At 43.7% G+C, this 17173-nt stretch overlaps 1 protein-coding gene and 1 long non-coding RNA gene across 2 annotated transcripts in view; one reads left to right on the top strand and one right to left on the bottom strand.

Annotated features, from left to right (window-relative positions):
• Nucleotides 1-3181: 3181 nt before the first annotated feature.
• The window catches only part of MRPS6 (mitochondrial ribosomal protein S6), a 64024-nt gene continuing 50032 nt past the window's right edge, over nucleotides 3182-17173 (bottom strand). Inside the window, exon 3 of the mRNA XM_082459143.1 lies at nucleotides 3182-3744. Within this exon, the coding sequence (XP_082315269.1) occupies nucleotides 3555-3744 (190 nt within the window). The 3' untranslated portion in view covers nucleotides 3182-3554. The remainder of the gene's footprint in view (nucleotides 3745-17173) is intronic.
• LOC309659424 lies at nucleotides 3751-16385 on the top strand. The gene is made up of 2 exons (XR_014262800.1): nucleotides 3751-5989; nucleotides 6037-16385. It is a non-coding gene; the product is annotated as an uncharacterized lncRNA (long non-coding RNA).

Raw genomic sequence — 17173 nt, 5'->3', positions numbered from 1 at the left:
CATGTGGCAACACCCACGCCACTCTGCCTTCCCAGCTATCAGCCCTCCAGGACTGTCTTTGTCCGCTGCTCTACTCCCAGCACTTCACTGATAACCGTCCACTGAAGGGGCAGACCACCCAAACAGTGCCTCTGCGTGCCGCCAACCCGGGCAAGGGGACCCAGGGCAAAGATGCAGCCTGGAGGTGACCTGCACATAGGCCCTGCTCAAACCCTGGCATCCCAACAGGCTGCAAGGGGGCAAGGGCCCCTTAGTGGCTGAAGGTCCAGCTATGAATCAGCGCCTCAGGGGGCAGGGACAGTGGCTTCATTTTGGAGGGGAACTGGCACACAGCACAGTTGTCCTACTTAGCCAGCCTCCTTCCTAAGCCGCTCTAAACTGTGCCACAGGATTCTGAACACTCGATGACCTGGAATGCCCGACAGAGTCCGTCGATTTCCTAGGGGTTAGCAAGTGCAGCAAAAGAAAGTGCCAGCACCACACTCAGGACACGAGGACAACTGCTCCTCTCTGAGTGACACTAACTCACCCCTGTCACCCAGGTGCCTTGTTTAACCAGAGAGGACAATGATAACCTCAGTGCTACCGGATGGAAAAGACTCCATGGCGTCAGGGTCCCCAGCTCAAGATCCCAGCTGTCACTTGGTACTTGTGGGGTCAAGTTCAAATCCCTTGGAGTCTGTTTTCTCATGCAAAAAACAGGGCATAACACCACTCCCTCAGAGGTGCTGAAAGGGCTAAATGAGGTAACAGATTAAGTGTGCGCACCACAGCATACGGCACGCGGCACGCACATAATACACTGCAAGGAAAACGCAAGACGCACCTCAGATAGCACCTGAGTGAAAGTATATCGAGACCCAAGCCATTTGGTGGAAGAGTTTGTGCTCCCTCGAGCCCTGGCTGAGAGCCTGCGCTTTCAGGAAATTCCTAATGAAACAGGAAGAAGCATATTTTCCCCGATAATCTCCACTTTATCCCTTTTATTTCCAGTGTACAGTTCTTAATGACCCTCTTGACTGAACTATTGCTCTTCAAAGAGACTTTTTAATAGCTTTTTGCTTCTGGAGGAAGTTGAAGCTGGATGCTGCCCGGGCTCTTAAGAATAAGCAAAGTGCGGAATCAGATCGTCCAGGGCAGAGACAGGCAGCATCACGGAGGGAGGAAGCCCTGGACTAGTTTGGAGCTGGGCTCCGCCTGGCTGTTGGGGCACCTCTCTTGCACATCTGTCTGTGCTTCAGTCTCACCATTAAAAAGAGGCAGAGGCCAGATCTCTGGGGCCCCTCCTGCTTCGACATGATCTGACTGTGTAATTAGTACAACCAGAGATTCGACTTAGTAACTGGCGCTTCCCCCAACAACTTGTGTGCGGAAGCTTCGTCGTTTGGGCTGCTGACAGACACCCCGTGCAGGGCCCCGCTGTGGGAAGATGGAAAGGCCAGTCAATCTCTTCCAATTCACCAGCTCTGAGGAGACTGAGGAGGAGATGCCAGTGACTGCTGCAGGAAAAAGCCTCATCCTCACCCACCACAGAAGCCATCCCACTGCCAGGGACCCAAGGTCCCCAGCTTCCCAGGCCTGGGGCAGAGACCACATATGGAACTTCTTAAAGGAGAATTCTCAGACTGCGGTGTAAATTCAGGCTCACAGAACAGATTATCTGGCACTGACCAGAAATGAAATTTCAGTTGGTTTCTAGATCAGTTTTCTGGTAGGTTGAGGGAATAAGGGTTTGGGGCACGTTAGAGCACACCCACTGCGTTCTCTTCCGTAACTTGCCTCGTTGCCGGTGTAGTCAGCTGAAGCCAGGATGCTGGATGTTGACTTTATTTCCTTCTCAGCTTTGCTGTCTCTGGCTTGGTATTGCTTATTCCTTTTTGTGAGTTATACCTACGTTACCACATAAAATACAGGACATCCAGGTAAATCTGAATGTCAAATAGACAATGCATCATTTTTTGCTATAAGTGTACTCCACGCAATATTTGGAGCATACTTATGTGGAAGCTGACTCGTTACTTATCTGAAATTCAAATTTAATTGGCCATCCTGCATTTTTATTTGCTAAATATGATAACCCTAATTAAATCAATTTTAAGCAAAGACTAGCTGCTTCTTAGTCTCAAAGTATTAACAACATTTCAAACTCAACTTCCCCTGCCAACACAAAAATGTCTCAAAGCAAAACCTATTTTTTTATTTCCAGGACAATGTCATTTTTAAAGATAGGTCTATGAGTATCAAATAAAAACAACAACAAAAAAGATGTTATCTTGGGCTTCCCTGGTGGCGCAGTGGTTGGGAATCTGCCTGCTAATGCAGGGGACATGGGTTCGAGCCCTGGTCTGGGGGGATCCCACGTGCCGCGGAGCAACTAGGCCCGTGAGCCACAATTACTGAGCCTGTGCGTCTGGAGCCTGTGCTCCGCAAAAGGAGAGGCCGCGATAATGAGAGGCCCGCGCACCGCGATGAAGAGTGGCCCCCACTTGTCGCAACTAGAGAAAGCCCTCGCGCAGAAACGAAGACCCAACACAGCCATAAATAAATTAAATAAATAAATAAATAAAAATTTTTTAAAAAAGGCCTTCCAAAATGAAGGGATAAACTTTAAAAAAAAAAAAAGATGTATCTTCTTACAAGTCCCCCTAACTTACGAGCTCAGCATGCCACTAGCCACAGGCATGGCGCCAGCTAGCTCTTTGGGCATCCCCAACTCAACAGCAATTGGCTTCCGACTCATCAGGGTAGCAGGGAGAAGGGAAGAGGTGCAGAGTTCAAAGGTGGCCACTTCCCCCAAAGAGGTCTGCAGGTCCGAGGGACAGTGAGGAAGCAGTGCTACTGGCAGAGGAATGACAGGAAGCAGTGCCACCACCAACCGCCACAGAACACACACGCCCCTCTACCAAGAGCAGCACCCACCACAAGGACAAGTTACTTGTGAGATGAAAGGGAAAGTGACTGCCCAGGAGTCAAGGGGCAGACACATCCCACCTGCCCTCACCCTGGCTTCTCCCAGTCTTGAACCTGCGCTGGTAACCGGGAGCCCCGCCCACACGCTGCCAGCATTCTGGGCAGACTGGAGCTGTGAGGCCTCGGATAGGGCACGGTGCTGGGGGAGGTGAAGAGGCAAAAGTTCTTTAAAATCACAGACTTTCACTCTGATCAAAAGTTACTCATATAATACGATGGTCTTAAAATTTTATTTTGCATGGTGGTATACAGTCTGAATGACTAGCGTGCAATCCAAAGTGGTGTTTATAATCTTTGCTCTTCAAAGCGGTGTTAGTGCTGCTGCAGGGCAAAGTCCTCACTGACAAATTACATTCGTGAAACGCAGTCGAGCAGGGAGTGCTGATGCCATATATTACAAAGTGGCTCTAAGGAGGCCATTCCCCGACTTCTCACAGGAAAGGGGATCAAGAACTAAAAGTACCTTAGAAAATCAAAGGGCACTGAAAGCACCCTCTTACATAAAGATCAAGCTGGTAAATTATTAATCCATGGTGCTCAAAAGTGAGAGAATTAAATAGAAGGCTAAAATCTGGTGAATCTTCTCACTTCCTCTTCTTGGTGGAATACAGCTTTTCTTCAAGTGGGACTGGGACGATCCCTTCACACTCTTTCACTTCCTGGGTCAGAGGGTGTTTTACAATATTTGGTCTAATCACATCAATGTCTCGAGACAAGTGCTCCATTATGCCTTCAACAGTTGTTGTCGGTGCGTAAAAATCCACCAAGAAATACCTGCAATAAAATAAAAATTTGTGAATATGCTGCATTCTGAAATACAGCAATCTCACTATTTTGGTCAATGTTCTTGTTTTACTCCTCTCCACATACAGACATCAACTACCCACAAACACACATACACATCTTTGTCAAAACAGAAACCGCCAGCTGACCAGCTAAACCAAAGTGTAGTAGTGTGCCTGACCTCCCTTTTCCTACGGCCTTTCCCATTACACTCCACTGAATTTTTCAAACCATTAGTTGATGCTTTTTGTGAAAACATCTATGAGTCTTCTAATTTTCCAAAGGATTTTACAAGTGACTTAATGCACCTAAGAGATAGAGTAAGAACCATCAGCCATACTTCATAAACTAGAAAAAGGTTAAGAAAGGCCTGGGACTCATCCAAGACTATCCAGCACATTCAAGAACTGACAAGGAACAAAAAGAAAACTACTTGAATCTTGGGTGACAGAAAGAATTTAACATTCATTTACTCAGACCAGACTAATACAGACAGACATCTCATACAGCTACTGGTCTTCAGTCTTAATAACTTTATCAGTAGTTAGCCGTATGCCAATGCAAAGGAAGAAGTGTTTCTATTCCCTGCCCACGCCACCCGTGCTCTGTTGCAAAAGTTGAAGCCTCACTTGTACTGTTTGGTTTGGACCACGGTGTTGTTAAAGGACAGTTTTCAGGGCAGTATTTCAGAATTCTACAATGTTCCAGCTGGTTCAGATGACCTTTGACACCACTTATTTGGTTCCAGCCACACTCTTCTCCCAAGCATATTCCCATCCTAGGTCTTTGCACTCTTTGTGCCTCTGCCAGAAATATTCTTCACCTTAGTTCCACAGAGTTCATCCCTCACTTCCATCACGTCTTGTCCAAAAGTCACCTTGTCAGAGAGCCCTTCTGCCCCGCCCACCCAGCCTCATCCCTCTTACCTCTCTTTCTTAATGCTTTATTTTTTTCCCCATAGCACTTTATCATGCTAACACAGTGTATATTTGTTTACAGTCTGTCTCACTCCACTGAAACATAACTGCCCTAAGAAGAAGGACTTTGTTGCTACATCCCCAGCAGCTTGAGCACAGGCTAACGTACATCAGGTCCACAGTAAGTATTTCACAGTGGTGTGTTGGCATGAAACGTGGAATTCTCACAGAAAGCAGGAAAGACCAAATTAAAAATGAACAAATTCAGCAAGGAAGAACATTATTAGAAAAAGTATGGCATTTTGTGTAATTCTACACAAGGAGAGGGTTCAAAACTCGTAAGAAAAATTCCCAACTTCCCATGTGACCATTCACAAGCCTAGGGGGAAAGTTATTCAAGTAAAAATAATTAAAAGTTAAAGCACAGAAAAATATATATCATGCAAAAACACTAATCAAAAGACAGTTGAAGTGGCTACAGTAATATCAGACAAAGGAGACTTCTGAGCAAAAAAAATTATCAGGGGAAAAAAGAGACAACACTTAACGATGGGCTCACCAAGAAGACACAAAATTCCTAAACGTGTACGTACAGATAACAGAGCTACAACATACAGAAAGTAAAAACTAACAGAACTGAAAAGAGAAAGAGACAATTCCACAATTATAGGTGGAAACTTTTAACATTCCTCTCAGTAATCAAAGACCTAGTATACAGAAAACCAGCAAGGTTACAGAAGAAGCAAACACCACCCTCAACCAACTGGATCTGACATTTATAGACCCCTCCACCCAACAACAGCAAGATACATATTGGTTCTCAAGGGCATACAAAACATTTACCAAGGATGACCATATTCTGGGCCATAAAATGAGTTTCAATACCTCTAAAGGGATTCGAGTCATACAGAAAAATCTTGAGAAAATCCCCATATACTTGGAAACTAAACATACATCTAAATAACCTATGGGTCAAAGAAGAAATCAAAAGGGAAATTACAAAATACTTTGAATTGAATGAAAATGAAAACAACACATCAAATTTGGAGAATGCCACTAAAGCAGTACTTAGCAGTAAACTTACAGCACTAAACATCTACGTAAGACAAAAGAAGGGCCTCAAATCAATGACCTCAGCTTCCACCTTAAGAAACTAGGAAAAGAAGAGCAAATTAAATGCAAAGTAAGACCAAAAAAGAAAATAATAAAAATCAGAGCAGAAATCCCTGAAGCAGGAAAAACAATAGAGAACATCAGTGAAACCAAATACTAGTTCACTGAGATCAATAAAACTGATACAATTCCAATTGGATTGATCAGTAAAAAGAGATAAGATACAAATTACCGAAATTTGGGAATGAGAAAGGTGAAACAACTACAAAGGTTACAGATATTAAAAGAATGGTAAGGGAATACCATAAAAAAACTTTTGCAATAAATTGACAACCTAACTGAAATTCCTAGAAAAATACAAACTATCAAAACTCACTCAAGAAGGAATAGATGACCTGAATAGCCCTATATCTATCAAAGAAATTAAATTTGTAGTTAAAAACCTTCCCACAAGGATAACTATAGGCACAAATGGTTTCACTGGCAAACTCTACCAAATGTTTAAGAAAAAAATACCAATTGATACAAATTGGTCTGGAAAGTAGGACAACACTTTTGAACTTGTGCTATGAAGTCAGCATTACCCTGGTACCAAGACCAGACAAAGACACTAAAAGAAAAGAAAAAAACAGACCAACATCCCTCATAAACATAAATGAAAAGATTCTAAACAAAATTTTAGCAAATTGACTACTATAATATATAAAAAGGACAATATATCCTGACCAAGTAGGATTTAGTCCAAGAATACAAGATTGGCTTAACATTTGAAAATCAATGAAAATCACCATATTAACAAACTAAAAAAGAAAAACCATGTGATCATTATTCCAATAGATGCAAAAAACAGCACTTAGCAAAATCCCATATCCATTCCTGATAAAAACTCTCAGCAAGCTAGGGAAAGAAGGAATCTTCTACAACCTTATAAAAAGCATCTTTGAAAAACCTACAGCTAACATCATACTAACTGGTCAAAGTCTGAATGCTTTCCCCCTAAGAACGGGAACAAACAAGAACGTCTACTCTCACTACTTCTATCTGACATTTTACTGAAGTGCCTTGCCAGTGCAATAAGGCAAGAAAAAAAGAAGTAAAAAGCATCCAGGTTGATAAGAAAAAAGTAAAACTGTCTTTATTTGCAGATGTCATGATCGTGTATACAGAAAAATCTGAAGAAGTTTATGGAAAAGATACCAGACTGTAAGTTTAACAAGGCTGCAAGATACAAGATCAATAAACAAAAATCAACTGTATTTCTATATACTAGCAACAAATAATCAGACCTTGAAATTAAATATTAAATATTCAGTGATAAATCTGACAGAAGATGTGCAAGACTTGTAAATTAAAACTATAAAACATTGCTGAAAGAAGTTAAAGAAAACATACATAAATGGAGAGGTATACCTTGTTCATGGGTAGGAAGATTCAACTTGTTTAGTTGTCTATTTTCCCAAACTGACGTAAAGAGTCAAAAGAATCCCAGTCAAAATCCTAAGACTTTTCTGTTAGAAATTGACAACTGATTCTTAAGTTCATATGGAAATTCAAAAGACAAGAACAGCCAAAACAACTTTGATAAAGAATGAAGTTGAAGGACTTAACACTACCTGATTTCAAGACTTACTATAAAGCTATGGTAATCAAGACAGTATGGTATTTATATAAAGATAAACAAATAGATCAATAGAATAGAGAGTTCAGAAATAGATCCAAATGCACAACTGATTTGTGACAAAGGTGCAAAGGCAATTCAGTAAAGAAAGGGTAGTCCTTTCTACAAAAGCTGCTGTAACAATTTGATATCCATGGGCAAAAAAATGAGCTCTCTGATCCATGCTTGTACCATATACAAAAATTAACTCAAACTAGAACACGAATCTAAACATAAAACACAAAGCTAGAAAACTAGAAGAAAACACAGGAGAAAATCCTTGTGACCTTGGGTTAAGCAAAGATTCCTTAGACATGACACCAAAAGCACAATCCATAAAAGAAAAATTTGATACTTTAGACTTCATCAAAATTAAAAACTGCTCTTTGAAAGATACTCTTAAGATAATAAGAAGACAAGCCATGCACTGGGACTTGCAAACTCATATTTGATAAAGGACTTATTTCTAGAATATTAAAAACTCTCAAAGTTTAATTAAAAAACCAATTTTTAAAAATGGACATAAAATTTGAAAAGGCATTTCACTGAAGATATACAATGGCGAAGAAGCATATGAAAAGATGCTTAATACCACTAATCATTAGAGAAATGCAAACTAAAACCACGAAGAGTTACCTACTAGAATGGCTAAAAAATGACCATACCAAGTGTGGTGAGCATGTAGAGGAACTGACACTTTCATACACTGCTAGTGGGAATGCAAAATGATACAACCAACTTTGGAAACCAGTGTGGCAGTCTCTTAAAAAGTTAAACATACACCTGCCATTATGATCAAGCCATTCCATTCCTAGATTTACCCAAGAAAATTAAAGCATATGCCCACAGAACAACTTCTACATCGATGTTCATAGCAGCTTTACTTGTAACAACCCGAAACTGGAAATAACACAAATATCCATTAACATGTAAACTGATAAGCAAACTGTAGTATATCCATAAAATGGCACACTACTCAGCAATAAAAAGGAATAAACTATTAATACATACCACTGATGAATCTCATAATAATTTCGCTGAGTAAAAGAAACTAGAGTAAAAAAGGGTACATACTGTCTGATTCTATCTAAATAAGATTTTAGAAAATATAAGCTAATCTATAGTGAAAGAAAGGAGATCAGATGGCGGATAAGTGGAAGGAAGGATCACAAGAGGCAGGAGGAAACTTTAGGGGTGACCAATTTATCATCTTGATTGTGGTGATTTCATGGGTTTACATATATGTGCAGTTTATTGTGTGTCATTTATACCTCCACAAAGCTGTTGATTTTAAAATGGTATGTAGAAGTTGAATGAGCAGGGCTTGGTGAATGACTTGATACAGAGTGGTGATGATGAGGAGTAACTACAGCTGATGAAGACGCCGAGGGTTTTTCAAGAAATGAAATAAAAATGCCAATTCCTCCATGACCTGGCAAACTTCTTGATCACTGACTTGCACGTGTGCTCAATGATGAGACCACCATTTGGGCTTACTCTGAAAATTACACACCAACCTGGCCAAATCTTCCAAGGTTTAATTCTACTTGTTTATTTCTACTCCACAAAGCAGGCACTATGGTTGCAATCACCCAACTTAAGAACTGCTCGTTTGTTCAATGGTTAATTATTGATTACTTACCTTGAGTAAGGCTCTGAATTAGAGCCTAAAAATTAAGTGTAATCGACCTTAAATTACCTTCTCCTTGCCAACCCCCAGCACTTTTCCCACTCCTCCAACCCCCAATAATTATGGCCGTCTGGTGGCCAGGGCTGGGAACGCCCTCATTCAACATGGCCTCCAGCATCTCTCTTCCCTTTTTATCCATTTGTCCTTTCATCCAGTATACATCAAAATGTCTTGCCTAGCTACCATGGACAAGTTATGACCTCACCCTCTGTCTGTTAACATCCCACAATACTTCATTCTATAGTGGCAGTTTTTCTTTAAACACATATACATCCTCTCTGAGCTCCTTCCTCTTTCCTTGCTTTTCATCTAGTTTCCATAGATGTGTCTTCCTCTTTTGCTTTACTCCACTTAAAGCCCTGATAGCCGGAGGTAGTGCACTGTGAAATGCCATCTATTATACAGGGTAATATATGGAGGGAAATGCTTAGCGAGGGCCTGACATGCTCTGGGCACACAGCCACCCTGGCAGTTACCACTGCCAGCCCTGTAAATGCTCCACATCCCCTCCCTCCAGAGTACACAGGTGTCTCTTGCTCTAGTGAGCTAAGCCTGCCCCTCTTTATGGTCAAGTATTCAAGTTACTCAGATACCATATCTGGGGTTCAGCAAGCATTGTCTTCTTCCATTTTCCATTCTACTACACCACAGAGGTATTTTTGTGGGCTAGCCTCTGAGTCTAAACATGTTTCTAAGAGAGAGTGTGTTTACGATAGCCAACAAGCAACTCATCTGCCCACAAATCAATTCTCGTGCAGTCTTCCTGAGCAGTACCCTCCATACACTGGCATTCACCAAATAATGCTAAGAAATAACCCAAAACTTTCTGGATACCATTTTGTGATAAGGGTAAAAAGAATACCCAAGGATGGAAACTAGAGGCCAGATATTAGTTCAGAAATGAAAAGGCAAGTGTCTTAGATAGAACTTTCTTTTAAACAGTTCCTGAGGAAGAGTAGGAGGAAGTGGAAGCTCCACTCCATGTGGCAACTCAGGAAGTGCAAGAGGAAGTGGTGCTGGGTGCTGGTGTGGGCCCAGCAGCCTTCTCCCCAGCAACAACCAGCAGTTTTCAAAGTGGTTTCCTACACATTCTCTCCTTTGAATTTTATAATGATTAAGTCATTAGTTCAAGGTCACTCAGCTACTAAGTGCCCTCAGCCAGGATTCTAAGAGTACAGCTTTTGACTCCAGGACATAAGAAGCCACAGAGAACTTTGGGATCACTGGGTTACAGAACCCCAGTGAATGGGGAGAGGACCGTGAAGACGACGCAGTCCAACCCCTTCCGCTGCTTTCCAGGGAACTGATCTGCACCAGGTCACAAAGGGAGAGGCAGGATCCGGACTACAGACCCCTCAGCTCCCACTCTGTCAAATACACCTCTTGCTAGCCAGCAACTGGCATTCTGCAGGTTTCTCAAGGATAAAGAAAAGCACTAGAAAAAGGTCTGGGAACCCTAAGCTTGGCTTCAGGAGGCTCTGTTACTACCAAAACCCCTCCAGCCTTTACCTTCTTTTAGCTACTCTGACTTCCCTCTACCAGTCAGGACACTCATCCAGCAACCAAACCCAAACAAAAGCACTGGCCAAGATGCAAATGGGTTAGTGCCCACAACCACAGCTGTGACAGTCACTTCATGCTTATCACACTGTTGATCTACGCCTGGGGCTCATGTGGGCAAGACTGCTTCTACTCCCATGCTCCTTATTGCACTGTGGAAATTTCCACAAAAAGGAAACACCACCAAGACAGAGAAAGAGCTAGGAGTGCCTCAGAGATGGGCAGATCTTACTGTATTCAGAGTTGAAAGCTAACCTTACATTCACAGTTGAAAGCTAACCTCTTGGACTTCCCTCGTGGCGCAGTGGTTAAGAATCCGCCTGCCAGTGCAGGGGACACGGGTTTGAGCCCTGGTCCGGGAAGATTCCACATGCCGCTGAGCAACTAAGGCCACAACTACTGAGCCTGCACTCTATAGCCCGCGAGCCACAACTACTGAACCCACACCTAGAGCCTGTGCTCCACAACAAGAGAAGCCACCGCAATGAGAAGCGCGTGCACCGCAACGAAGAGTAGCCCCTGCTCGCTGCAACTAGAGAAAAGCCCGGGCGCAGCAACAAAGATCCAACGCAGCCAAAAATAAAATAAATTAATTTAAAAAAATAGCTAAGCTCTTACCTCCACATCTCCCTCCCAGGGAACCAAGCTGTCCCTCCCCACTGTGAGAGAAAGAAGCAGGAGTCCAGGACAATCTCTATCTGCCTTAGCAGCCCAAGCACACAGGTTAGTAGTCCTTTATGGCCTTCCCACACAGGGATGCACTGACCAATTCTTGGTTACTGCCAGGATATATTCTTCTTCTCACTGATTTATCTTGGGCAAACTTAACCAGTCAATGAACATCTACTATGGGCAAACCTCAGGAGACTAAAAAGATGAGGTACACATGGCCTTGACCCCCTGGAACACTAAGTCCAGCTAGGGAGAGAAGTCACAAGGGCCACAGTGCTAGCAGAAACCCAGGCTTCCAAGACCTGCACACGTCTCCCAGTCCCGCAGGAGACTGTGGAAATGACGCGGCGGTCGTGGACACCTGACTCCTAGCTACTGGGTTTTCCTTTTTTCTTTTTTTTTTTGAATTTCATTTTATTTATTTTTTTATACAGCAGGTTCTTGTTAGTTATCTATTTTATACACATTAGTGGGTTTTTCTAACCACAGGTGACCTAAGGAATGACAATGAGAAGTGAAGCCCAGAAACAGCCTACTTGGAGTTGTAGGTCTGGGCAGCTTCTGATGCCTGCAAGGATCCCTTTCCCATGACAGCACAGGTCCATAACAGACCTGTAAAAATAGGAATTAGGTTGACAAAACGACCTCGGAACTCCCTACATCCCACTGAAATCTGTCAGGGAGAAGCCATTCTGAAATTCAGACGAGCTGCTGTTCAAAGGAAGGGGGCCAAAAGAGGGACTCGGCGTCTCCAGAGGCATCTGCTCCACCTTTATCCCACAATGAGGTAACAACGTCTGCTCCTCCCCCTAACCTAGCTACGCAGAATCAACACACAAGACCAAACGGCGTCACACGTCTAACATGTAGACTCGTATCTCCATTCTCAGGATGAGCTCCTCACTCAAGGTAGTTTAAAAGTATGACTATAATTGCAACTGCCTAGACATGCCCAAAAGCTGACATTCCAATAAGGAAAAAAAAAAAAATCAAGTTCTCCAAACAGCCAGTTTTCCAATCTCCACATTTAATCAGTGATTAAATCAATATATGAACCAATCATTTTGGAAAAATCCAGTTTAGCAATCTCAAATCTAATTACAGTCTACATTCCCAGCACCTTCAACCACATGTCCAGTAGCACCAGTGAAATGGTTCTGCACACCAGGTAGCCAGGGTAAGCGCTGCTCTCGCCTTCAACACAAAACCCAGTGGTGCTGACATTTCAAGGTGTATTGTCCCACATGTGGTTCTCATTATAGAATCACTTCACCCGCAAGGTAGACATCAGCTTCTCTCTTTTCTATAGAAAAGCACTTGGATTTTAGGTGGCACCAACTCTGCAGAAGTAGAAGCAAGGAAATGATGGATACCGGCAAGGAGAGAAAGGACAAAAAAGGTTTAGTACACTAGTGCATTTCTCATCACAGAGTCCCATGTTCAAAAGTTGGAGGAACAGGGAACCATCTCGTAGGCAGAACTGCCCACGTGGTCTTGAAGGTGGCAGTTAACCCTTTCTGTATTTCTGAAGACACACACTACAAAACTCTCCACTGCATGACTGAAACCCCCCAGAGATCTGAGAAGACGCAGAGAAAGGGCTCGCCCAGGACAGACCGAGCCCAGTGCCGCCAAGCATTCTCCATGCCCAGCTCAGCTTCACGAGGGAGCCAGCAGCCCTCAGCGTCCTTTCTGCCCTCCTCTCGGGGCAACAAGACCAGCAAACCACTCAGTGGCCTCCTGACACAAGGCTCTGCAGCCTGCCAGCCCTCACCCCCCCGAGTGGCTTCTTGCAATGCTCCTAAACGCTAAAGGTTGTATTTGGTTTTTATTTCACTTCTGTCTTCACCCTACAGTTACAAGTTGTCCATAGAAAGTGCCTGCTTGAATGTGAGTTTTCTTTGTCTGTCTCTCTCCGTCACACACTCACTCACAGCCTCGCCCTCCCCCTCGCAGACGAGTGGAAATTTCCACTGAAGCGCTCAGTGGCTCCCCGTGAGTGGGGTGGGGGAGGGAGAGGAGAGGGATTTGCAGCCAGGAAGCCTCTTCAAGCCTTTTGGAACATAGGAAACAGATCTGTTTGAATTCCAGTTCCTAGACTGTATCGGTTAAACCTTGCTGGATTCTGGCTTCACTGAAGCAGTGAATTATTCTCCTTAAAACCAAGACAGCCTCTGCATGGAAAAGCCCCATTCCTTTTTTAAAATCCATTGGGTCTCATACATTTTAAAAACCACCAAACCTGCTGCAGAATTCTTACAAATCTTGGGACCCTGCCACTAAAAAGAAACCTCCAAGGCCACACAGCAGCCCTGCCCTGAAACCCCATCGTGAAGCACCTACACACAAGAATGGCGTCAGGATGCTGGCCTGGACTTAATGCTGGCAGGAGAGCACAAGAACATGGAAACGTTAGCTAACGAGAAAACTACACAGGAGAATCAGTCTCCTCTAGAGAGGGTGCCAGCACTCTTGGAGTTAGCTGCAGACACATTTGGAGAGCAAGTCAGTAAAATTCCACTGATTCACCACAGAGCCAGTTATTTTTATCATTCTGCTTACCCGTAAACAGAAGGGCGTCTTATATGTAGACCAGCAGATCTTTGCTATAAGCACCTATTCACATTTTAAATGCATGAGGGCAGACAAAGGAGGGACAAAACAGGCAAGAAAAACCTCCTTCACTACTTAAGAGTTCTCATACACACACATTCTGAAGTTAGCCCAATCGCACTGCAGTGAAAGCAGAGGTGGTAAAAACAGTCAAAGCAATCTGGGGCATCCTTTTACAAACAGGCACAAGCCCATCGCTGCAACATAGACTACGGTTTCTTCTAAGGTTCCCCCTCCTGCACCAGAAATCCCTCTTAGTCTCAGTCCAGCCCCATCTAGTGGAAAGAGAGCCTTAAACCAGTCTGTGCAGCCCTGGAGGCAGATGCTGAGGCAGTTCTGGCAGAGGGTGACTGATACTATGAGTCAGTAAAAACCTGCCCCTTCTGAGCAAGGGTCTAAGTGAGCACTTACTCCCTTCTGCCTACGTAACACTGTCCCCTTTTAGACACCAAGGGACACAGAAAGAATTTTCCACAGCAACAACCTTGCCTTTCCCAGAGAGCTGATGAGGGTACAAAGGTGAGCATGTGAAAGCACAAAGGAAAGATAATCTGGGGGGGGCCCCCAGGAGACCAAAGCAAATCCAGAGCTGAGAATAAATCCCAGCCCCTCTAAGACCATCCCCACCCCAACCCCCCACTCTACCCCCAGCTCCTAATCATGCTCCAGTGGTTTCCAGGCACTGCCTTGTGAAATGGGTGGTGAGTGAGGCCAGAAGCCTCCATCGGGAAAAACGGTCCGAAGACCCAACCATCCCAACCTGGCCCAAACAGCAACAGGGCATCCGGTCAACTCTTCCCTGTCCCTAGGGGACATAAATGACTCGTCCAATTCTATTGACCCTCAGAGATTATGAGTTTAAGTAAGTTTCTGTGGATCAGCCTGGGAACAAGTTGTTCCAATGGGAAAATAGGTTCCCAGTTATAAACAATAAACCTACAGACAAATTCCTGGAATGTAACCTGTTCCCAAAATCAGGACTGACTAAGTTAATATCTGGAATATAATGATGATATTTTTTTGGCATAAACTGGTAACAGACTTGATATAATAATAAACACCAGGTACCACTTTCAAGGTACCACCTCCTCCTTTTGGGAAGCTTCCCAAATAACCCTAAAGTAGCACTATCTCTCCTACCTAAGCACTCTCTCAGTCCATTCTTCTTTCAGGCAGGCCTACTTGGCATGTGTGTAGCAGGGGTATGGATTTGGGGGAAGGAGGTGAGATGGGAGGCAATGATTCAACATGATGGAAGTAACTGCAAGAGAGACGCCTGGTTGTCAGCCTCGGTCAGAGGGACAGTTCCGTGCTGGGCCCCTGTGTTTACACCCGCTTGGCTGGTGCCTAGGTTAGCCATATGCAGGCATGTCTTTGATTCAAGTGAAAACTCCTTGAGATCAAGAACCACAACGATCATAAGAACCATCCTGAGACCTAGCAATACCACCAGGATATACCACTTCTTCCCACAAAATGTAAAAGGAACACTTAAAACCAACAGCACCACAGTGCAATGTGGATTCATGGAGGGCATCTAGGGCTCACTCGTTAGCCAGCTAAAAAACTGGCTCTCAACATATCAACCTCAGGAGTCAAACCAGTGCCCCACCACAATTACAGATACGTTTCATGGCCTCCAGGGCTGTTTGAAAAGAGCCCAAAACTTCTGAACGCTAATAAATGCATAACACACAAGTCCACCCTGTTTCTTCTCAACCACTTCATAAAAGTGAACCTTCCCAGCACCTAACACACCCTGGCACATAGTCTCCTTCATACATGCTTGTAATGCCTTCTGTGGCTATGTCAGTGCACAAAAAGAACTTGACAAGTGAACAGAACGCCTACTACAAACATCACTGGGGTTAGTGACCATGGGAGGACCGGCTGCAGCTAAGGGAATATCAGACTAAACTTAAGCTCCACAACGCAGCCATCTGACACGCCACTCAATTTTAAATCTCCAAACCAGGGAACTCCCAACTACACTAGCCCCTCGTCTCATTTACCAAAAGCCACTGTGAAGAACATTAATGAGTGTTACAAAAACAAAAGTAACATGGTCAAGTAAAATTGACAAACCAGGGCATCTTATGGAAGGGCTTCTCACCATTTATACGCTAAGGTGTGTTGTGAATTTCCAGAAGGATTAGATCACGCAAGGCTTCCCACATCTTTTTTTTTTTTTTTTTTTTGGCCGCGCTGCACGGTATGTGCAGCATGTGGGGTCTCAGTTCCCTGACCAGGGATCAAACCCGCGCCCCCTGCAGCGGAAGCTCGGAGTCTTAACACTGGACTGCCAGGAAAGTCCCTTTTTTTCACTTTTTTTTTTTTTTTAAGGCTTCCCACATCTGACTGATCACACACACCCTCCATTTTTGGTGGAGCATATCTGTATCACTAGCATTTCAGAGACCACACTTTGGAAAACACTACCTCAAGCAAATAAATACCAGATACTGATTTATCCTCAGAAAAGCAAACTTAAAACATGAACCTCCCACACTGGGGCTAGGCACCACCTTTTTCTGTTGATGTATAATAGACACAGTATGATATATTTTAAGGATGCTGCTTCTCCTTCTCTGAGGAGTCTGAAAGTAAAAAAACAAACAAACAGAAAAACCACCCAGAAATAAAATCCTTAACTATAAATGAACTAAGTGACGGCAACACAGCCCTTGGTGGGGCACCGGCACCTTGTCAGGAATCTGGAATGTAGGTCTGGTGTTGTCAGCAGCTCTGGCTTGATTCCAGGTGAGCTCTTCCCAGATCTGAGTTTATTCTATCCATAAAGGAGAAGGAGTACCACCCTACCCCAGCACTGCACACAGAGGCCTGAAAACTAGATGAGTTAATGCGGCAGTTCTCAAAGCGTGGCCCTCACAGCAGCAGCAGGAGCGCTACCCACGCACTGTGAGAAATGCAAATTCCAGGATGCTGGCCACACTAGCCCTCAACAAGGTCGAATCCTCTACTTGGAAAGGGGGCAGAAGAAAGCATTCCTACTGTGCATCCCTGAAAGCACATAATGAGGAAACTGCCTTCTCTCCCTGTTCAGTGCCTTCCATCACAGAACCTGGCTAATAACTCTTGGCCAAAGTTTATATGCTTCTCTTAAAAAAAAAAAAAAAAGGCAAAAGGATTCATAGCCTTGCTATTAAAACCAAACCCCTTTGTTTGGTTTAAGTTTTA

The sequence above is a fragment of the Balaenoptera physalus genome (genome assembly GCF_965194825.1).
Source record: "Balaenoptera physalus genome assembly, chromosome: 4".
Taxonomy (NCBI): Eukaryota; Metazoa; Chordata; class Mammalia; order Artiodactyla; family Balaenopteridae; genus Balaenoptera; species Balaenoptera physalus.
Note: the sequence above shows the minus strand (reverse complement) of the source record. Positions and strands in the feature narration are given on the sequence as shown.